Genomic DNA, 24234 nt, shown 5'->3' on the forward strand with positions numbered 1-24234 from the left:
GCAAAATTTGATTAAAATGTGAATTAATGGAAAGAAGGTATCATTAAGATGATTTAAGCCAGAGTTAAGTGTGGCTTCTGATCATAGATTAATGGAAATAAATGTGCATACCCACATATCCATAGCCAATATACATTTTCAAATATGTGCTTTCAGTGCCATTTTAAATTTGAACCTTAAAAATTTTAAGCAGCAGCAATAGCTGTACTTTCTCCAGCAATACAGAGACCATGAAACCCTAGAAAGTATTAGATTTGTGATAAGCAACCAAAGAAGGCCATAATTACAGCATCCCATTAAGAAATCAGTGAAATGTTTTCTAAATTCCCTTGGCAAAAGCTAAAAAGTGGAAAAAGAGACCTTTTATATAAAGCAACACGGTTTTTAGGAAGTCATAGCTATCTTATATTGATGTGACACAGACCAACTATGAAACCTCTCACACACAACACACAAAGCAATACTTAAGTCACCCAGTAAGCAATAAACCACCCCAACTGTGAACAGGTTTAGTTTATGACATATATAGTTGCCATTAAGACAAAAGGCCATTTCAATGCAGTCGGAATCCAACAGTAGGATAAATATGAACAAACTTATGCACCATAACTACAAGTCAATATGTTCCCACACTTTCAAATAATCCACTAATCCTGACCACATAGGTACACTCATTTTAGCACTTCTATAGTGGTGATTTCATTGCAAATTTCTGATTGGCAGAGGATTAAGTGGAGCGCAATAATATCATCCATGGCCTCACTTTCTGATTTCTTGGCAAAAGATAGGCAACATTACCTGAAATAAGTCGAAAAAAAAGTTAAGCCTAAAAATATAAAAAAATTAGTAAAAATGTTTTAACCAAGAAAATATTAAAGCAAGAAAGAATTAAGGTCATCAATTAAATGTAGAAAAAGAAATGATATAATGTGTTTCACATACAGCAGCATTTGAATTTAAGCTAAATTTATGAGTTTTGTCTAAGCCTCAATTTCTAATTTTTTAAATTAAGTTGGACTAGGAGAAATATTTAAAGCTTCTTTAGATTGTCTAATGGAAGACCAATATCAAGATTACAAACTGATGAGGAGAACCTGGACAAAAGATCCTCACATTTTGAATCAAAGAGTAAATTTGAGTCAAAAACAACTCATTATTTTCCTTTAAGGTTTCATTACCATCATTGAATTTTCTTAAAGTTATATGAAAAGGAAGAAATCCCAATGATGCTAATGCAGTTTCCCCCGGTAGAGAGTAAAACTTATTGTGGTTAGGTGAATTCATAAAAACCACTCTAAATTCATTACTTGAAGTAAAGAAAAATTCCCCAACACATTGAAATCATTGGATTTAAATTCATATTAGTGGATTACTCAGTCAAGTTACTTTTGCGGCACCCCCCAGAGTTCTTTGAATTTTCTAAAGGAAAATACTTCTGCATTAAAACGTTTGTTCCAAAAACCTTGTGAACTGTGGTGCAATATGGCCAACTAAGATTACTTGTGATATTGCATGAACAGGACTTTGTCACAACGTCTTACTCGTTTAAATCTGCAATAAATTCACAGTGAAAGAGGATGCCTATCAACTAGTGATTAGCAATATTCCTAAATAAATTACCTAATGAATGAATCGTGTATTTACGGTCATGGTGAACTTTCTAAAATCTAATCACGAGCTGTCACTACTTTCAACTCTATCGACAGAGAACACCAATGAATGAGCTCTGATGTGCCTTATAATATCAGTTTTATACAAGACTGATGACTAAGGAAATGAAATGACTATGAAATAATGACCACATAAATTAGCATTCAGCTTGTTAAACCTTACACCTAAGTTAGGTAACAACAGTTACTCAGTTACAACAGATATTAAAACTAAAAACATTTAAAAAGACATTAAAATCCAAAGGAAAAATAAAAATAAGCACTGAGAATAGAGAACATAGGGAGCTTTCTGTAGCAAAAGATAATGGAAGAAATTTTTACCTCACATATTAGACCAAAGAGTCTGTGATTTAGAATGTAAGTACATAGCTACAGAAAATATGGGAGTAGTGGCAGTGTCACAAATAATTGAATACATAGTTAGTCACTAATGGTGCTGTGTTTAGTACATGTAGCATTTGGTAATGAAATATGTTTAAAGTATGCAGAAAAATTACCAATAATAATGACACCTGCACTGACGATATACATTTAGAAAAATGGCTGGTGCACAAGAAGAAATTCCTAAGAACTTCGTGCATTTAGTAGAGCAATACAATTGGAAGAATCAGTTCATTTTTCATAGAAAAGAGTGTAACATAGAAATTATAATGATAAAAAGGAGAAGAAAGGTAAAAAAAATAAATTATTTCTCAACAGATGATAGAAATATAAGAAAGAAACACCAGCATCATAAAAACCTACGGTTTCATTAGCGCAATATCAGCTGGGTACATCTCCATTATTCACACCCGGACTGTAACACAGTCTCACAGCCATTTGTATAGGAATCATAATGTCTCCAATCACAGGTCCATGAATTGTTTGTAGTCGAGGAACGAACATATAAACTAGAATATATACAAACAAAATATTATTTGCTCAATGCATACACTTCAGACATAATACATAGTACATGAAAAACTGTACAAAATGGATCAGCTCTAATAAAACATGATATACCAGAGAGAGTGCTTCTTGTCCCAATGTGTATTTACACATACAGTGGCCAAGGGAAATAAACCAGAACATTACCAATCAGAGGATATATACTAAAGGAATTATTCATAATTTATTTCAAAGTATCATTTACAACCTAAAAGTCTATGAGCACAAGAATTCTACTTCTCCCAGATGCAACAACTGCATTAACCGTGCTGAAATTGTGAGTGTTGGTTTCATCTAATACTTGCTAACACAAGCAAACTTTATATATTACCAATTCTTGCAAAGTGAATTAACATGAGTCCAAACTGAATCGATTGCCAAGGTGAAATAATAAAAGATCTTTCATTGAAGTCTATAAATAATTATACACTTTTATTAGACTGAAGATCCAATTATAAACTTAACATCTAATCTTTTCATCCCTTAAGGTGCATATGTCCACTCTTAACTATATTACACAATGCATTGTGCCAAGCACCAACATAGATATTGATTGATAAGAAACACCATTTAGAAATGCACATTTTGTACATGAATTTCAATAATTTTTTGAATGGTTAAACAAGGCAACAAGTATTAACACAAGTAATTGTCTCCCGCAAGCAACATAAATTTAAGCCTGCAACCACACCCTATATATGTGGGAAAACGATAATACATGAGCAAAAAGAAAGGGAATATGAAAGGGAATGGTAAGAAATTTTCCCTGTAAAAAATTGATTTAATTCCTATGCAGACATGAAGGAAGACATTCATAGATGATTTACTCACGTCAAAACTTGAGTCAAGCTTTGCATTGCTTCAAAAAGACAACAAAAACCAATCCAGCTAAAAGGTAGAGAAGTGATCAGGGCACGTCAGGAATGGATTCAGTGCAATCGGGATTTCACGCAAGGGTAGAATTGGGGGCAAATGAGGTGTACAAGCAGAGCAACTGAAATAACAGGAATCAGTTCACCGCTGATATATAATTTTAGAGCCTGTTAATATCTGAGAAAATGACAGGCCATGCACCATTGGGATCCCCAACCATATGTTCCACCATTGACACCATTCGATTCTCTTCCAATAATGCTGACCAAGAATACGAAACGGACCCAGACTATCAATTATTATTTTTCCCAAATTATCAAAATGGTAGCCACAAAAACATCAACCTAATAATGAAGTAAGGTGCTTCTGTGGCCTTGATGATGCACATATTTTTCCTTATTCTAACATTGCCAGCAGCATTGCAATGTGAGCAAAGCATCTTGTTCAACACCTGTGTCTTGCTCCCAGCTGTTACTAGTTCTCAAACTAATACTTCACAAGTCATCACTAAGTACTTTGTTAGCAGGCTGTTCACTGTTAGGAAGAAGAGGAAGGAGCCAGAATGTTTATATATTTAAAGGTAGATGATTTACAAGATGGAGGAGAGGATAAAGAACAATTGGGCGACAACACTACATATGTAACTAGAGAAAACTACAGGCCATGTGAATTTATCGATATTCACCGATAAATCATACTGCTTTAGTTTCATATGCCAGATGGACTACTTTCCTAATGGTACAAATGACAGCAAGTTGATTTACAGGATATGCAAAAATAATACCATTTGAGTAAAGATTTTCATTTTGTTACTTGCAGCTAATGCGGAAGATACATGACAATAGAGGTAATAAAGGATGGCAAGAGAAAAATAGGAAAAAATGAGAAAAGAGCAAGTGAAGTAAGAGAACAATTCTTCAATCAAAATGAATCAAAAGAATCAATTTTTTATATCTCAAGTGCCATACCCAAGATTTTCTATGCCTCAGTCCTCTAATTTGAGTCCACCAAATAATCCTGGCAACCAAAGTCAGGCTTATCACAGAGATTTTCTGCCTACCAGAGCAGGAAACTGTTCGCAAAATATGTTTCCAAAAAAATATTCATTAAGTTGAATGACAGAGTCACATTAATGAATATGAGGTACGCACTCCTGCACAAAAAATCACTTTGCACTCATAGAGGAGATATTCTTAGAGGTAAAAGCTCTATTTGGCTAAATTCATAGGATAATTTTTCAATGTCAAGTTGCATGCATATGAGGTATTTTGAAAAAAAAAATGAAATATACCGTGGATCAGTCATGGCAGAGTTCAAATTTCCTGCGCCCAATCAATCTGGCACGGTGTCTCTTTACAGTGAAAGATGTTAAGAGCACTGAAATTGTGGTGGGATTTTATGCTCATTGGTATTGAAATCTGCTAAAATGCTGGGAAAATCCAATCCATGTCATTATATTTATAATGTAATAAAGGGTAGGATGCACATTTATGCCACACTCAACTTTTATGGTATTCCATCAGTTAATTAGATCATTCCTTACTCCACATAATGAAAATTCATTCAGATTACTTTCAAAGCTAATTGTGAAATTTAAAAAATCATATATGTGGTCATGGAATTTTCAAATTTTTCCTTACTCAGTGCTTTATGCTGTACTGATTCATCAACAATGTGATATGATTCACATCCACTACATGTCAAGGGAGTATATTATAATTAAAACTCTTCAATACCTCCTTGTAATGAAATTATATCAGGTAATGTTGATTAAAAAAATATAAAGTGAGAATTAAAGCCATCAGCTATTAAAGTCACAGACTATAAGGGTCCCTGCAGTGGCCACAGCCCCGAAATGTTGGATCACATGACCAGCTAGATGAGTAACGTACAATAGATGTGGTGAACTTAATGATATGGTATCACACAATGATAGGACATTTTCAATGCTCACACATTTTGTAGAAATGCATCTATGACACTTCCCTGATTGATGGCATCCCTGAACTTAGTTAAGTGCAAAAAAACAATAATAAATGGCAAAAAATAATTGAATGGAATAAAAAGGAAAGGCTTCCCACTTTACCCAGGAGCAGAAATATTTGTAAGATTTTGAATTAAATGTCTTATCTTTAGTCTCGTTAAATCAATGTCCAACAAAGTTCAACTGCCCTAACAAATTGCAAGTAAAATAGTAACAAATAAAACAACACTTAGTCAACAACTCATTTTATTGTTGTCTTATCACTCGCTTGGCATTAATAGCATTAATATCACATGAAATCCATTATTTTTTCAAAATGACTAAAATACTGCTCTGGATTCCACCAAAACACAAACTTTCATACAGCTTGTGTAAAGCTCTTAGACCACATGCTCAAAAATGCCTCGTGAATGCCAGACTAAATGCACTGAATAACTATATAAAAATCTTTACATAAATTAACAAGAAAACAATGAATAATGATATGCTGAAAAAATCAGCAACAATAGATTGATTGGTATGTATAGACAAGGCAGATAAATAGTATTGCGCATATTTATGAATGGAATACATTAGAGAGCTCACTGTGCACTACTGACAAAGGATTAAAAAAATTGTCAAACCCAAACATATTAGGTGATTACATTAGTAAAAATACTGGAAGTTCGTTGTGCAAAGTCAGCCGATGCATTATTTCAACAAAAACAACTTCAACTTACAGGAAATCAACACAAAAGTGTCAATCAAAAAATAGAAAACACCTAATCCTGAATATATGTTTCAAGAGTCAATTACATTTAATGGAATAGTTTGCCTAATGAAAACTCTGGAGTAAATGCATAAGAGATATCATTGAATATTATTTGCAAGAGAAAAATGTCAACGGTCTTTTAAGTTATTTGCAGTTCATCACAAATACCAATTTCATTCAGCAGGACACAATTCCCAAAAATTCTCCATTCCTGAGCAATAGTAACAGTTGAATAAATACATTCTTTAAAATAATGCAAATTACCCAACCTGGAAAGCAAACACCATGCTTAATGCCACAAACATATGTTTGCATGACCTCAAGAGGACACAGGATATGATGACAGACAGGGGAAAACATTACAATATCACTAATGGATTTAAATTAAGAGTAAGAGCCATGGTCTGCCTTTTCCACATGGATCCAGCATTCCCACTGCCTCGGACCTGAGCATTTCTTACCCCCTGCCATCACTGTGAATGGGATAGGGTTGCCTGTGACACCAGAGTGCCACACAACACCCTATCGAGCACCATGCGCCAACCTCCCGCAAAAAGCATTAAGACTGTTGGCCAACAATGGAGCAATAACAAAAACATACCACACATTACAGGGATGGCAGAGGTCAGAACCTCATGTCCTGTGCACAGCCATGGTTCATCCTATATTCCCCATATTTGATACCTGTGTTGTGCCAATAATATAGTGCCACGACGACAAAGAAGTGCCACCACTGGTGAGATGATCCAAGGTAGTCAACCTTTCCTGAAAGAGTTTCACATAATTAACACCTCAATAGCACATATTCCTATTCCAATATTAGTCATATAAATCATGTCAACCAAGAGGACATCAATGGCAATGAGAAAAAAAGCATGCACAGGCCTTGAAATACGAAAAGTTCAGCGAACAGGCATTGTCTTGACTATGGGCAGTGACTCTACGATGAACTATACCCAAAACAAGCCCTCTACACATCTGCCAGTCCCAAATGATGGTCACCCAGAGATTTGTTTTTTCAAAGTTACAAGTCAAGTTACTATACCCCTAAAAAACAAACTGTCAGGTCAATCAAAACAATATAAACTTCCTAAAATACAATGATATGAGCTCATCATTATTACAGTACGATGCATTAGAAGGTTCTGCATGAGTCATCCACAAATACCCTTTAATAGATAGACTTCTAGCTTAACGCAAAGGGACTGTTGATTCATTGGATAAAGTAAACTTCGTCAACAAATCTCTGAATTGAAAATGCAGCATTTAAAAACTTTCAAGTCAATTTTGGCATTAAATTAACACAGTAAACAGTACCAAAGCATGTACACTTATATTAATTTATTCCAAGACATACAGAGAGAGCAATCAAACCTGTCATTAATCAAAATTGAAATATTAATCACACAAAGAGATATGTTCAGCTATCCTACCTGAAAACCACCGTTCTGGTATCTTCGATATGTAAATGAAGAAAGCCAATCCACTAATAGCGTACATTCCCAAAACTCGAGGAAGTAGCAACTGAAACAAAGATTTGACATGAGACAAAGAAAAAAAGATACTTCAATCATTTATTTATAGGTAATGTAAAGTATTAATAACCCACAAAGTATTCCCTCTACTACCTTCAATTTTGTCTCATAGTATTTTAAAACCCAGAATTTAAAGAAACTATTAAACATATTATGACTGCTAGAACTGCTCTCACCAATGCACAATATGAGATCTTGAGATAATAGGTTTCACAAACACCCTTCCTGAACTCAAACTGATCATCCCTTGTCAGTAATCATTTGCCCAGCTCTCGATCCTCTTGTTGTTAATCCTCAGAATCTAAGAACCATTTTAGCTGTGCACAAAATCAATCATTGTTTTGTAGTCCTCACATGATGTAGCCTTTACTTTTTTGGAATAGAAACTACCATGATCTGGGGAAGTCTTCCGGCAAATTTCCTCTCTCACAAATGCTACAAATTAGTCCACAAAGACTCTTCCTCCCACATTTTCCTAAACCTTAAAGTAGTTCCACAATGATTTTGTATTAAAGTGGTCCCACAATAATGCCATGGCCTTATTTGATTTCAATTCTGGTATTATCCTTACTATCTCACCACTGAGAAATCCCAGACCTAGGCTACCTATATCATAGTCTCTTCCTATATCTAACCTTGCTAGGCTGAGTCCTTTACCAAACAGTTATTCTATATGTTCCGTCCATCTCTCTTGCATCCTTTCTGGTACAACTAGTATTTTTCCCGACTTATCTCTAATTGACAAGATAGATTTTCCCTTCTTACTTTCCGACTGCATCTTCAACTGAGCTTCTTTTGCTCAATTTGTTACCCATCTCAATTTATTATTTAACTCTTTTTACTTCCCTCTGCCTAACTCTGTATTAATATTCTTCCATTCCCTTTTCTCATCTATCTCTCTATCATCTCATCCATTATCCATGATTTCCATGTCCTTTTCCAATTAACAGCTCGTGCAGTTTCTTTTACCACTTCCAATACCCTTTTTTTTTATATATTCCCATTCTATTTCCTAAACCACCTTTCCTGCTATATCTTTCCACATCGGACTCTACACATCTTATTACTAAATTGTGATCAGAGTCCACATCCACTCCTAGGAAACTGCTAATTGATCATGCTGTTCATAAATCTTATAATTCCTAACAAGAAGTTTTTTACTTGGTAAATAATGATTTTTGTGCAGTCTGAATCTCATGATTCTTTATTTATGAATAAATCCAAAATAATTCATTTGGATGTAAAACACTGGGTAAAACGATTCAAAATCACACAAACCACGTATAAATTGTATTAGGCACTAAATACAAGTACTCTAGCATCTCACCTCAACAATTGGGTTCTCCCAGCCACCCATCATTATTGTCCAGTGAATGGTAGGCAGTACTCCGTATGCCGCCCAACCAACAAAAACCAATAGCTTCACATTGGCACTCACATTAAATCGAGGCACTTGGAGAGCCATTGCCAAAGCAAAGATGAGACAAACTGTTATAAGATAAAACTGCTGCCAGTCCTATAGAAAAAGGAAAAATACAGTTTTATCTAGCCTGCAGAAGACTACATGAATGCTGTTGAAGATATTAACGCAAAAGTTGTCAATCAAAGGGGATGTATAATGGGAATGTACAGGTATATATACTATAGAAGCATACCGTCAAAGACATAAGGGATTGGTCAAATGTATCAAATTGTATGGGTCTTTTTCTTTGAGAATAATGGCAAATCGTCGGGCCAAAAGAAGTACAGAATTGCATTTCAAATTTAGCCTAGTTAGGCTTAATCCTCTTTAATTAATAGCTTTACATTTAAAGTCTCACTTAAGTGCTACGATTAAATCTAAAGCTAGTCATACTTTGTTTTCTTCATTAGCTTTTGACATTCAATTTCAAATGCTGCAGTGCTCAATACTAACTGAATTTCTATGAGTAATAAAGCGAAATATGCACAATGCACTTGCAGTGTTTAATAGGAATGAAATAAATACAATTTAGAAAGAATTGTAAAAATCTAACTACGTGACTTTGCACCAGAAGTAATAGAAAGGTAAATTACTCACAGGATAGCACCAAAAGGCATAATATACTCCAGACATGTAAATTGCCAGGAGGCTAAGAGCAATGCCAAATAGATCAAAGGACAGGAAGCATAAATAGTCCTTTTCCGAGCGACATGAAAAAGTATGGTATAAGGAAGACAAGATCATGCACGCCTGAAAAAGAAATAATGATTTATTAATAAAATAACAATAAATCCATATTTAACGTATATCCCGTCCTCATTATTAAAAAGGTTAGAGCCGGAGAGCATTCAAGTACATCTAATGATAAATAGGTAATTTCATTCAAACATCTTACCTGAAAGCAGGCAAGTAGAAGTCCAACTATGAGTTTATCTAAAACTGGTGCGTGGATATTCAATAACACTAAATCATAAAATGAAAGCCCAAGGAAAAGCATCCAACCAAATATGTGGCTCCAGATATTTATCGTTTCGTTCGTCCACCAGAATATACTGAAAAGAGAAGCGTCCATCGTTTTATTTAAAGACATTATTTGGCAATTATCATGATAGTAACTTCCCACATTTATGCTTATACATATTTACCTTTCCAAACACATCTTGGTGCTCAGACATCCTCTATACCCTGTCCTAATATAAGGATTAAATTTCAGGTAGCTAGGAGCATCATTATAGGTGAGAAGGACTGGACACGTATTCTCTGCAGTAACTTTTTCATCCCGAGTTTTGCCGGAATCCAAGAGGTTGTTTGCTTCTTTTTCGGGCCCGCTCTCTCCCTGAAAAATGAAATAAAATGCATAATACATCTGCTCTAACAATGTGAAAACATAACATCGAAATGCAGAAAATAAAATAAGTATGGCACAATAGGAACATGGGAGCATACTCGGTAAATCCGGAGCCGCAAATTTTCGATATTATCTAAATGAAACATTCTTCCATCATGGATACATTCCAGAATTATTTAGGACCTGTAATTTTGTAAAAGAAGTAGCAAACCCATTCCTAAAAAATAAAATCATTTTGTCCAGCTAGCAACTTTAACTGCGCCTTGGTATGGCCAACAACCACCACTCTGATAAAAAAAATCCTGCAGTCGTCTGCTAGATTTTTGCGCATGAATACTTCTTCTGTTTGGGACTTCAGCTCAATAACGCTTGTGCGCTAGTGCCACCAGCGGCGGTTTGTAGCGGAGAGAGCTGGAAATATTTCATGAGTCATTTGTTCTCATCTGTAACGTTTAGTTGTGTTTTGGTTAATATACTGAGTGTATTTGCCATGATATCGCAAAACTAACTTATTTTATCGTACTCCATTTAAGACCGATAAATACAGTTTCATACTCAAAATGGCGACTGCAGAAGTGAGACAGAGTAAGTGTTATGCTATTTTCTACCGTCACTCTATTGTCGTCTATGTTGTGCGAACTGGATTATTTCCACTTTGTAATTATTTTGCAAAACATGCTTACTTAACTGCATGCCGTGCTTCTCCGAGTTGCAAATTTATCCGTAGCGATTAATTTTAAGGTGGATATGTTAATGGTAAAAATCAATCCATCGAGTTTTTTCAAGCGCTGTATCCGGTATCTTGCTTCCTAGCACTTGGAAAAATAACTCTCCATAACAATTTTCCATTTGCCAGGCAAGCGAAGATCTGAAGATTCTGCAGAATTGGACGCATCTAGGAAAGTACAAAAAGATGCCGAACCTGACAGGAAGACTATTAAATTGTCAGCGCCTATCGCCCCAGTAGGCACTGTCAAAAAAGGCATACAGATAAAACTGAATGCTCAAAATCCGTCTCCTCCTAAAGTCACATCAAAGCCAAAGTCAACGTCTGTTGCTGCTGCATTTTGTCAAGATGATGACGATGAGCCAGAGGAAATGCCTCCAGAAGCACGTATGAGGATGAGAAACATCGGCAGGGATACACCAACCTCCACTGGCCCCAATTCGTTTGGTAAAACCAAAAAGGGATTTTGTGACACCAAAAAAATGTTCGAAAAGACTTTAAATCGAACTGCCGAACAGCAAGGAAATGCGAATAATTGATAAGTCGAAAGTATTAATGTTTTTCCTGTTAATTATGTGGTGGACACACTTTCATATTTCCTTGAAAAATATATTACAGTAAGCAGCTGAAATTTTGTTTTCAGTCTGTAATCTCAATTCAAAAGCCTAGCACTGTTCTGAAGCTTATCTTGTCATTCGTTTTTAACTTATATTCAAAAGTAAGTTACAGGTTAATGGAATGGTGTACCGAGTTGTGTGTTCTCATTGTTTTAATCAGCAGGGTAATTAAATGGTTCTCATGTATTGAAGATTTGGACATTCCACTGAGTGAAGAAAAGTTGTATCTTTCTATATGATGTGGAAACAAAAATGTGTGTTGGTGAAATTAATGAATGCATATTTGTTTGTAATGTAACATAATGCATTTTTATACATAAAATCTTGATCGATACCACAGCCACTTAATTTAGCATTTTTATTTCAATTGTACGAATTAGTCATATTGTGTGTAGGTAATTGGATATACATGTGGTTTAGATTTTCCCGAATTGCTTGGAGTTAAGCAAATAAAAATCAATATATGTCTCTTGATGCACATTTTATGATCTTTTCTTTCACTGCATATTTTCCCATGTTTTGCATGCCATTACAAATGATATGTTGAATGTTGTATCTGCAGTACTTCGATGTAGTTTTATTAAATTATCTGAGCCAGTTATACGTTTATGCTCTTTGATATTGTTTGCTAGTTATGTGACATTGTGGCTGTAATTTACTTCCTACACTACAGGAAATGTTTCATGACGCGTTTTTTTTAGTGTGGTCTTACTTATTTGTTGATCATTAAAGCTCCAACATTCAAATGTGAAAGAACCACTTGATTGTTTATTTCTAAAGTATCAAGACAATGAAATGGCTCATTACTAGTGGATTTCTACATGGTAGCTTAAAGCCAGATACTTTCATTTATTGCATAATGACATATCTCTTTTCTGGTAATTAAAGATCACTGTAGACTGGAAACAAGACTCTTCAGTAATGTGTAAAATTAGCATCAATTTTTTTTACATTTCCTCATGATTGTTTACTTTAAAATTCTGAAATAATTTATACATGTTGAACTTATTTGGAATAAAGAGATTACTAAGAACATGCATTTCATATACAAGTATTTAAATACACTGTGGAAAATTCTGCGTGCGTATATGTAGTTATTCATGTTAACATACATTTAAAATATAATAAGCTATTGCCTGAGTCAATTAACTAGTAAGGAATTGAATTACACACACCTAGTACCCAAACACTTCATGAAATTATCTCATGGCTATTTTTATTGATCAGTCTGTTGGAGAAAGCTTTCTTTGTGAGCCATGTTAAGTGAAATATTATCTATTCATAAGTTTTAATTGTTTGCTCTAATTTAATCTACAGAAATCAGTTGAATTAGTTGAAGTTTTTATGGTAGATGTTGTTTTGCTCCTAACCCCCGTGAACTTGTACCAACATATCAGAGTTCCTTGTGCATAGCACGTGGAAATATGCAGCCATAGGATTATATGAGCCTAAGCCTATTAAACAGGATGCAGTTGGTTCTGTGAGAGGGAATCATACCATTTCCTCGACTGAAGGCAGAAGAATAATGAAAAATTTCTTGGAACCTACTTTTAAATTTCTTGGAGTGCTATTTTTGCTAAGGAAAGTATCCAGTACTTTGAAACAACTATGATTAATGTTTACTTTTGGAATAGAAAGAGGCCACATTTGATTTCAATTTCATTGTATTTTAGGATGACCAATGCCCGAAGTCAACCTCTTCAAAAAAACATTCTATTAGCCTTCAAATATTGACTTAAATCTCCTGAAACTACCCCAAAATTCAGAAAATGAATATATATTTGTAGTGGTCATTTCATTAAATTTTCTACAGTAATGTACGGCAGAGGCCGTACAGTACAGAGGCCGAGCTGAGCCGTACAGTAATGTACGGCTCAGTTCATGAGACTTTTGCAATGTTAATTCATGCTAGTAAAACTGAGATGACTATTTTTGCGGGAGGTAGAGTATTTATTTTGGGTAGGTTTGGTGAGACAAAGCTGTCATTCATGAGCATAGTGTCGCCATAAAGCAATTAATAGAATAAATAAAGATGGGATGTTAAACTTCTCAGTCATGAGTTTACATGTAAGTAGGTACCTCCTATTAAAAACAAAATATCATGCATCAAGGAAGACTCCTGGCCCACAATGATCTTGTTAATATACGTGGGGATCATGATCAAAATATTAGCAAAAAGCCCTCCAGGCAAGCATAGCCATTAAGAACCCCATGTAATAATGTAAAAGGTATGGAAATAGCAATAAGCAGCATGTCAGTATCATATGTTTTAATAGGAATACTATTTTGATATAAATTGCAGATTCATTGTAAAGTATGAATTGTGATATACCAATCTGAAGGTAGCTGTGAAATTTTTAGGGTTCAGTTCAGTACTTAAATCATTGAAATATTAACTATTCAGTCATGAAATCATTTCTTCCCATGTTTTAGCCCTGGATGAATGCTTGTTTGTTGCACCAAATTAATGAAATATGTATTGGAAATCTGATCTCTAGAAAAAAAATAGAAACGATTGGAACCCTTTTATAATTGTAGGTCAGTAAGATTTTTTGTTCTTATTTTATTTAGAAATTGAGACAGAATTATTTTGGCATTGAAATGGCAACTTTTAGGTCAGTAACTGAACACCATGCAACTAACTATATTGGTAAGATCCACTGCCTTGGGCACAGTTAAGACTTAATGACTGTTGCCAACAACATCATTTTTCAATCACATGCAGTTTATTTTGAATTTTAAAATAAAGGCGTGAATTAAAACTATTTTTTCAAATCATGGGAAAATTTTTCAAGTTATAGAGTTAATCCCCTTCTGAAATGAAGCTTATTTACGCATTCTTTGTAATTAACAGTGCATCTTTCACAGTTTATGAGTTTAGAGCACACTAAAAGGAGGAGAATTTTGCAGTCAGAACAGTTGCATATCATGCAGCCAGAATATTTCAATTTCCTGAAACTAATTGGCATGTGGTTTACATTTCTTTTTTCATAGGTGCTTTTTTGGTGCCCATAATTATAATGGAACCATGCATGCAACAACTTCTCATGGTTAGTCTGATGTCTGAAAACAATGCTAAGATTAACCAGGTTGCTTCTCGATGTTGTTGTCCCCATAGCCATTACTCCTGCTGATGTAAATGTGTATTTTAGACCTTCTGTACTGAAAAATATTGAATGGGAGCCATGGCAGTTTGTTTATGTTTCAGACTAAGGATGACGGTGTAGGTAGGTGTATAAAAATTTTCAATTTCACCAGGAAAAGATGAAAGCATATCTTTTTTCATTTCAGCTTCCTTTGAAAATGTTAAATTTCTCCCTGGTTATATGTATGTAATTAGCACGTTAAACTTTTTCATTTTTTTGCTGATGATTAATATGCCTCTCATGGAAATATTGGAGGCGTTCCAAGAGAGACATAGAAACCCACCTCCCACTTTGACAATTATTGCCCCTGCGGGTTAGATAAATAGGTTGGTAAATACCTACCTACCTACTGTAGAAAAATAGTGTTTATACTTCCAATAATGTTTTGAATTTATTCTTTGAAGTCAGGGAACGTGTTTGATATTCTTGAAATATGAATGCAATGAATAGATTTTGATAATTTAGCTGTCTCCGTCTACATTATTAAGGTAATTACAATGCAACAATTTATACGAAAAATCATTTGCCTTGACCAGGATTTTCACACTCTGAAATTTTTGCATTGAAATGCATATTAGCGGATGACTCCATCAAAAGTTACTGTTGCGGCATCTCCCGCAGTTTCTTTGGAATTTGTTGAGGTAATTAAATAAAGAAGATGTACTTGAAATGAAATGGCCATGACAAAGGGAATTTTGGAGTCAACTTTAAATGATAATGCACACAAATAAAACATTGAAACTGAGAGAACACAACAGGAGAGAATTGCTATAGAGGTGAATGGTTTCCTATGATAAAACAACTGAATGAAATTGGTGAGATTTGCTACAAAATCCACAGACACCAAAGTGTAATAAGTTTTCTTACCTTTAACAGATGGCTTGCATATCTACATGAGATTGATGAACATCATATGGATAGATTAAATAACTAATGAAGTAGAGTTGTGAAAAATGGGAGCTGAAAGAAGTGAATTTGAAAACAAGAAGATGTGACAGACTTATGATACATACTTTATGATAGTGAAACTTGCTCAAACAATTGTTGAAGTAAGAGGTGAATGAAAAAAAACGTAAAGAGGAATAACCCAAACTAGATACTGATTGATTGAAATAAACATAATTATACCTAAACCTAAATACAAGAGCTTTTGAACATAGTTCCTCAAAATAATTTAACTGAAGATTTCTTCATAAATAATCTTAGTAGGTACTGCAGCATGGAAAATTAGTTTTGTGAAACTCAATTTGAATGACAAAAAGCGTCCGTCTCTTGAAGTTACATTTGCTCTCATATTCATTATAGAATATTTTATAGATAAACTAACTCACCTTTACTCTTACATTAATCTGTATCAAGTTTTTCCCCGCATGAACCACAACATTATGTTTCAACAGAACATTGCCATATTTGATGTTTAGGAAGCATCTGGTTAGACAAGTAGAAGAATGTTGTGACTAAGGCAGATGCATTGGGATTTATTGAAAAAATAAGAGAGAGTGGGGCAGAAGCAAAGACAGGTTATCTCCAAGAGAAAAAAAACCACTACATAAGTAGTTAGTTAACAATTAATAGCAAACTACTTAAGCCTGTATATCAAGAAATGACTCATAAATTAATTGGAACAAATTTTGATACCTATCATGACAAAGGCTGTTACCTGGTATTTAATTCATTCAGGGTGAATGAAGTAAATTTTTAGGTATTAATGCCAAACATTTGTGACAAAAACAGAAGTAATGACATACTTTTCCACAAATTTTACTCTTTGGTACAATATATGACCACCACGACATCATCAGGTACAATGACATTTGGTAACTTATGATGCCATATCATGATGAAATTCAATGTACCAAAGAGTGAAATTCTCTGGAAAAGTATGCATTTCCTTCTGTTATTATTGAGATATACAAATTTAGCAAATTGAAGCTTGAATCAATAAAATTTATTAATAAGTTCTTTGCAGAAATTACTAAAGTTGGATCAATATTTTCTATACAGAGTTAACTTCTCTATGAATATAGATTTGTTGCATGTAATAGAAAATTGGAAGTATTTTTCACCAAGTGCCTCAGAAAAATGAATAAAATATAACTAAATGAATACACTGGGCATATAAGTAAGAGAGGACAATTAATTGCATAGACAGAAAAACTTTTGAATATCATAATGGAAGAAAAGAACTAAAATGTTAGGTTGAGGATGATTTACAAGAAGAAGAGCATTGAATTCATCATTTCAAGGAGCTGTAAGTGTTTGAAGATTGGAACCTCTCTTACTGGATAATTTGGAGGATAAGATACATTAATATTTGGATTGTTAGACTGTTATAATGATTTGTTTGTTGTGTCTCTTTTCAGTTGATAAATAGTTGAGAAGAGATTCGCGCTCATCTATAGCCTTTTTTTATATTTTTTCAGGAAAGCACTATTTTTGTCAATATATATTAGAAGTTCTCATATTTTTTTAAATGCTTACAACTCACTAACCATTGAGCTATAAACTTATTGGTAAGTAGATCTAATAAATGACCTGTTGTTTGATAAAAGGGGTACAACCTGTTTAGAGTAGGGTAAAAATTAGAGTAGGTTTATCTATCTCAGAAGTGCATCAGACTAAAATAGTCAAAGCAGTAGAGACATGAGGAAAAGTATTGAATTAGGATGGTAATCCTTTACAAGGAGGAAATTGATGACAGGGACTTTGAGAAAAGATTAGTGAAAGCCTTGATATGAAGCAGAGCTTTGTACGGCGTGGAAATATGGACACTAAAGCAGGATGATAGGGGTAGATTAGAGGCTTTTGAAATGTGGGTGTGGAGAATGATGGAATGTGATGTTGACTGAATGGAAAACAAATGAGGAATTGTGGGAGAGGAGAGAGGATTGTCGAGCAATATCCAAAGGAAGCAAGAAAGATGGATGTAGAGTATCCTGATTGGTGATAGGATATTTAGGACTGTGAAAGAGGGGAGAATGTTTGGCAAGCAAGGAAGAGACAGGAATAGAAAAGGGATGCTGGATTGAATGAAGAGAGGAAAGAAGTACATGTATGCATAATTGAAGAGGAGCCTATTGTAAGGTCAGATGTTGGGTTGTATTTTGCTAAGAAAGACAAGGGAATCGTTGCTGTACTGTATGGTAGTTTGTGTTCATCAAAATCCTACCTTAACCGATAGATTACTAATAGTAATACTATGAGAATTTCATGTTTCTGTAAGCAGAATAATAATGCTTTACTTTTAATATGCCTACTAAATGAAGCCTTTGATAAAATAGCCTCCTTCTGAAAAGAGATAAATACATCCAAAGCAATACATTTAACCTCAGTATATGTATGTAAACATTTAATTGACCTGGATACCATTATCAACTTATTTCACAGAGATAAAGTCATAGTCAATTAGGGTTATGCCACTAAGGGATTTTCACACAAACATATTTTTTAATAAATAATTCTCCTTGAGGATTTTCCTACCATTTTTTTAGATATGCATTGACCCAGATTGATGTTTTGAGTAGGTGCATAGTTAAGGTTCCATTATCTCCTCTGATTTCTTCTTTGTGAGCAACTTTAAGAGTAAATTTGTGAAAAAATGCCTTTTCCTCACTAATTGGGTCACTAAAATAAGGAGAAAGATTGAAATTCACTAACCATTGGGCCATAAACTTATTTGGTGGGGCAGGCAGGGTATTTTAATAGGTGGGTAGGTATAACAAATGACCTTTTGTTTGATTAAAAGTACACAACCTGTTGAGAGTTTGAAATTTCTGTATTATAAATTCTAATCCCTGAAATCAGTTACATGTCTTTCAGGGCTTCAAAAACTACTCAAGCCTTTTTCTGTACACTATTTCACTCATCAGCTCTCCATTCTATCTACCCACTCCTCATGCCATTCAAATATTTATTCTTTCTTCCCTGCTTACCCAATATTCTCCCCTCTATGACCACCATCAAAGCCATTACCTATCAATACCACTCCCATCCTTTTCTGTTACCAACTATTTTTCATGTTTTAATGTAGTACAACTTCATTTTTCTTCATCCAAAACCACCTTTCTTCATCTATTCTACTCCATATCCACATCTCTGAAGCCTATTTAGACTTGGTTACCTAACTAACAACCAATTTGTAGAACAATTCAACAATATGTACCCGTGATTAATCCATGTATATTCCCATTAAATACTTAGAATGAAAAAGGATGATTGATATTTTCTTTAGTAATTTTTCTTTCCAAAAAACTTTTGTTATTTTGGAATACTGTAAGCCTGACATGTGATTGCTCCAACCTCACAGGCATTCAGGTAGCATATGCCAAGGCCATTGCCCCATCCCCTTAACCTCTAAGAAAAGATTTGAGCAAATCTCATACCAGTGCCCAATCTTATAAAAATATATAGAAAATATGAACTAGTCTTGGGATACACAAAAGAATCATCCCTCGTAAAAGGAGAGCTGACCAGCCCCTGGGATGATAAATACCATCATGATCTTATAAAAAGATGTAACAGTGAATTTGCTTAAATTCAGACCAATTCAGATTGGCCAATGTTCTATTAGAAAAGGTGCGACTATTTTTCATACACATACATATCAATGGTTCAGTCAATGATTTTTATCAGTTTAGGAAAATATAGTATTGAGGTAAATTTTAGAAAAATTCTTTTTTTACATATTTATGTCATCACTGACCAATTTAACACAACGGAGTGTGCCTTAAACAGTGTTATCACCTGAGCCTTACCTTAAATTTTAATGCTAAAAATATGTCCATCAGGGCAATCCAATGAATTCTGCCCTAGAAACCCAAATTGTCTACAAATGTTAGTGAGTCATCAGCAAATGAGTTTCTAGCAAACCTTACCTCATTCACTATTTTGATGATTTAAATAAAAACTACCTACAGTAGCAGAAATTTGATTCCATGAGGTTTTTAATTCGTATTTTTTTCCACTTGACGCCCGTTGCAATCCCTAATGAAGTTAATCATATAGATTAGTGCTATTAATGGAAAATATTCACACGAGTAATTGCTCCTTTTGCTCTGAACTGCAACTAATTTCGAGTCCGCCTGATAGTTCCGTCTCGCCATGCCTCCCCTCCATGGACGACATTATCGTGATATCAAATCCCGCCGCCACAAAAGAGATCTCCAGACGCCGCCGCCTGTCGGGCGGAAGCGAAGGGTGAGATCAATTACCAATTATGTCCCGTGATTGGAGGAAGAATGGCGAGATGGTTGCAGCGCGCTGACCTCGGGCATTCGGGATAAATGGTCCAAGATCACTATGGCATCCCCAGAGGGGGAGTCTGGTGGGGCGATTGACCCCTTATGCGACGGAATCACTAAGTCCCTCGGAGCAATTGGGAAAAGCGGATTCCAGCCACGTCCTTTCTCGTGCTAAGAATAACCTCGCCCAATATACTCGACTTCCTCGCGGTACCCGCTCTGGCGCGGGCCAAGACTTCGCTTTTGAGAGGATGGCTTTTCCCAGGCGAGATCAAAGGCGGAAAATCCGGTCGAATAATTTACAATTTTTGCGAGTGTATTTGAGCATCAAATGACGCATTTTCAGTTTTATTAACAGCTGTAAATTTTTTCGTCATAATGAGCGATTTATTTAGTATTGTTGGCAAGAGGGAACGTGTACATTGGAGACTTTTGAGATGTTGGTATCCATAAATGGATTCAGGACATACTGAGAGGCAATGGACGATGAAGACCCCAATAATAATGGGGAGAATTTTGGTAAAATTAGGTAGAGGGAGGAAAAAAAGGCTTTTTGGATCCAATTAAGCGAGGTAGGTAGAAAGTATGCAGAGTTTAAGAATGAATTATTGTAATAAGTGACATGGAGTTTAAAGATATTTTGGGTCATGTTAATTACGACTTAGGATCACAGTCGTGTTTAGTGCCAGGGTCCATCTAAAACCTATCCCAATGCGGTAGATTCTGCCAAACAATAGAATGGTTAACTATCAGTAAGTAGTTTTAACCTATAAAAGCGGGGTAAAGTTTCCTTTGGAGATAGAAATGCTCGGGGACAAGGTGAGGGAGTACACCCCCCACCGCCGTGTGCCCGTCGGTCATTAGAAGAGTGTAATTAATCATCGGGGACTCCAATAACAAGTTTAGAAAGATTAGAAGTTATGATGATCCAAGAAACACATAAGCATGTCGGAAGTGAGGAAATTTAATTTCGTCTCCTCATCTCTGTTTGATCTCTCATTGTTTTGTACGCCAGCAATTCCACCCCATGACGTGAGTGGCTCTCGGTGGTGGGTTTGCTGCCACTAGAAAGAGTAGAGTTCAGGTCGAAAGCGGTAGATCTCCATGCACTTGAAAACCTTTCATGCCCACCAACGCGTCAAAGGGTTCTTCGAAAAAAATATTCTACTTCAATTATTACGATGGAGCGTCGTACGGGTGGGTCCGAGGTTCCACAATCTTTTGATATGAAGACTGACTGCCTATGAAACTGTATCCCCCGCGAGTGTCTTTGATTTTAACAAATGATTCCTAAATAAATATTTTAGGAAGCGTTCTGGTCATATGTTCCGCGAAATAGATTTTCTGTTGTTATAAACGCTCGTTCATTTAATATGAGGGCAGAGAAAGGATAGGGGTGGTTCGCCGTAGTGAGGGGTTTTGAGGAGAGAGAGGGGCAGAGAATTGGAGTTAGCCTCAGTGAAAATCACCATCTTCCGCAAAAACGATCGTTTAAAAAGACAATCGCTTCGTGAATTGAGGCCATGGTCAGCGTATCAGACTTTCTCTCATTTAAAGATACACCTTTACTACATATTGTCTTTCTTTTCAATCTTAACCCATTATTTTCAACTTTTAATTAAGACCCACATAATATATTTCTGATTCTCGTGGTCTTCTCATGTACTTATACCTGTACTCAATAAGAATTAATGCCAATAGACATTAATCTGGGGGGTCATTTTGTGGAATTCACGCTTGAATCGTGGTAATAATGAACTAGTGAAGGACAGGATGCAGTATCATTTTACTGTGCGAGCCAGTGAACTAGTTCGTAATCGGACCATAAGTAAGGCGAAACGTTCGTGAACTAAGTGTAAATAAATCCCTAGGCCTGGGAACATTTCCTAACCCAACTATGAAAAGCAGGGCAACTCTTTTATTTGTAGCGTTGAGAATAGCCTTCTGACAAATAATTTAAAAACCCCGCAACACCGGAAACCTATTTTTGGCAACAAAAAAATAAATAGCAGACAATCACATATCACATTTTATTGAATGGAAATAAATTGGATGACCACGCTCAGTAATCAACGATTCTTAGTTCTGTTCAAAAATAAATGACCAACGGTTCAGTGACAAAGTTAATACTTGTGATGGTTTAGTGACTCGTGCGCGATTTGTATCGTAATTTAACGCGAGGGTCGAATACATTATTATCCTCTAAATCAATCAGCAATTGAGTGAACAGAATAATATCACAAGCTCAAAAATAATCAGCGATGTATTCATCATACTCAATCAGCAATATATGAAATTACCTAATCAGCAATCCATGAAAAGACGAACGCTTCCATCACTGTTATTACATGGTCAATGCTAAACATTCGTCTCCTAAGACTTATCTGCGGAAGGAAAATATTTGAACATTAATTCAAAATGTCCTGATGGTGTAATGCCAAACAAAGGTGCGGGAAAATACTAGCAGGCATGATCGTAGAATAATATAGAGGCTAAGTCGAGTTGAGGTCGTATGTAAATGAGGTCGTTGGTCTATATTCAGCACATCTATAACACCTAAAGGGCGAGTAAAAATTGGAATAGTTGTGCAAATGTTTGCAAGAAAGGATTTATTTGAACCAGCGAGTGGCCTCGGAGACTAATCCTGATTTAAGGGAACGTTGTTTTTTTCATAGACTGTCATCTGGGCCACAAATGTTTTTAGTTATAATTTTGAATCAATGTCTGTCGCCAATCGCCCGTATGGAATTTGAGTATGAGAAAAAGTAGGTCTTCAAATCTTTGTCGTTTTAATATGTCCAACAACCGACATTTACGAAATATACATATACCTACATAGTCCATGATGTGACCTCATTAATTATTAGCACTATCCTACCGGATACGCTTTCGATGGATCCGGTAAAAGTTTTACACCACTTTACTTCAAAGCTCTGACTAACACAGCAAAAAATTATCATTGCAACCATTATATTGTTCCCATAGCTGTATTATTATGAATCATCTATTTAGTTCTGCGTACTTTCTAACTCCCTTAATTCCGTTCAAAATGCATATTCTTTTCCTCCCTCTCTACCTCTCTTTCTCAACAATCTCCCCTCTTCCGTTCCCAAGTCTGCCTTCAGTGGCCCCATTTTTTCAGCATCCAATTGTTTGATATCCTTCGATTTTCCACACCACACATATGTTATATAATTAGAATTAGTTATCGATCGAAAAAATTTGTAATAATGACTAATTTGGAATGTCTTCATCCCCCCAGCCCTCGACCCTTCGACATCCTCCGCCTGCAGCTCGAAAAAAAAGGTTAAGTACTTAAAATCTGCATCGTTGACAAGTTTTGCAGATTCTTGAACCTAGCAGTGCCATTTCATCATCCTTACTCGAGCCTCAACAGCAAAGAAATTTGCTCGTGCATGTGGCTATTACCTCTGGTGAAGCGCACTCCTTGCGCAATGAGCTTGCAATACAGCAAGTGGCCGCGAGATGAAGTAACTAACGGTTTCGCACGATACCGCAATGTATAGTGTTCCTATGAACCTATTGGGTGACAAAGCATGGGGCATACTTGCAATTAAATAAGTCGGCCGTTCCAATGCACGAAGATTCTATGAGAACTAAGAACGGCTTGTTCTTCATGGGCAAGTGCTTTGGAAAGTCAGCGTTTGAAAGAAATCTTTTAGCCGTCTTTGCTCGCTCTCTCCTTTTCCAGTTATTTTTTTTTCTCTGAGTATTACTGCTCTCGCTCGTGAAACACGTTCTACGTTCACTATTCACAGTCAACTTCTAACTCCCATTAAATAATTTTCATATTGGCACAATGGTTAATACGGGTCTTATTTAGACGAAGGAATACTCCAGGGTGCCTTTAGGTTACTTATTTTTTGCTTAAGATTGCTTCTTATTCGGAGGGTCCCGGGTTCGATTCCCGGGTCTCTGGGCGACTGCAGCTCC

The 24234-nt window shown here is 35.4% G+C and overlaps 2 protein-coding genes across 5 annotated transcripts in view; one reads left to right on the plus strand and one right to left on the minus strand.

The window, feature by feature from the left end:
* Positions 1 to 116: 116 nt before the first annotated feature.
* LOC139697297 (progestin and adipoQ receptor family member 3) overlaps positions 117 to 24234 on the minus strand; it is a 134039-nt gene continuing 109921 nt past the window's right edge. For 2 of the 4 annotated variants that reach the window (XM_071595958.1, XM_071595959.1), the window contains exons 3-10: positions 10348 to 10538; positions 10098 to 10254; positions 9800 to 9952; positions 9068 to 9256; positions 7639 to 7729; positions 6890 to 6970; positions 2415 to 2560; positions 117 to 798 (exon numbers count right to left, since the gene is read on the minus strand). In XM_071595958.1, coding sequence (XP_071452059.1) covers positions 2433 to 2560; positions 6890 to 6970; positions 7639 to 7729; positions 9068 to 9256; positions 9800 to 9952; positions 10098 to 10254; positions 10348 to 10538 — 990 coding nt within the window. In that variant the 3' untranslated portion in view covers positions 117 to 798; positions 2415 to 2432. Of the gene's footprint in view, positions 799 to 2414; positions 2561 to 3061; positions 4005 to 6889; positions 6971 to 7638; positions 7730 to 9067; positions 9257 to 9799; positions 9953 to 10097; positions 10255 to 10347; positions 10539 to 10648; positions 10842 to 24234 lie in introns of those variants that run through there. The other 2 variants (XM_071595961.1, XM_071595960.1) reach the window with 2 other exon arrangements.
* LOC139697298 (PEST proteolytic signal-containing nuclear protein-like) lies at positions 10968 to 12242 on the plus strand. The gene is made up of 2 exons (XM_071595962.1): positions 10968 to 11135; positions 11407 to 12242. Exons 1-2 carry the CDS (start codon positions 11111 to 11113, stop codon positions 11814 to 11816), a joined length of 435 nt encoding a protein of 144 aa, XP_071452063.1. The 5' UTR covers positions 10968 to 11110; the 3' UTR covers positions 11817 to 12242.

This window comes from Hetaerina americana, unplaced genomic scaffold, assembly GCF_022747635.1.
Source record: "Hetaerina americana unplaced genomic scaffold, ioHetAmer1.1.p SCAF_72, whole genome shotgun sequence".
Classification (NCBI taxonomy): Eukaryota; Metazoa; Arthropoda; class Insecta; order Odonata; family Calopterygidae; genus Hetaerina; species Hetaerina americana.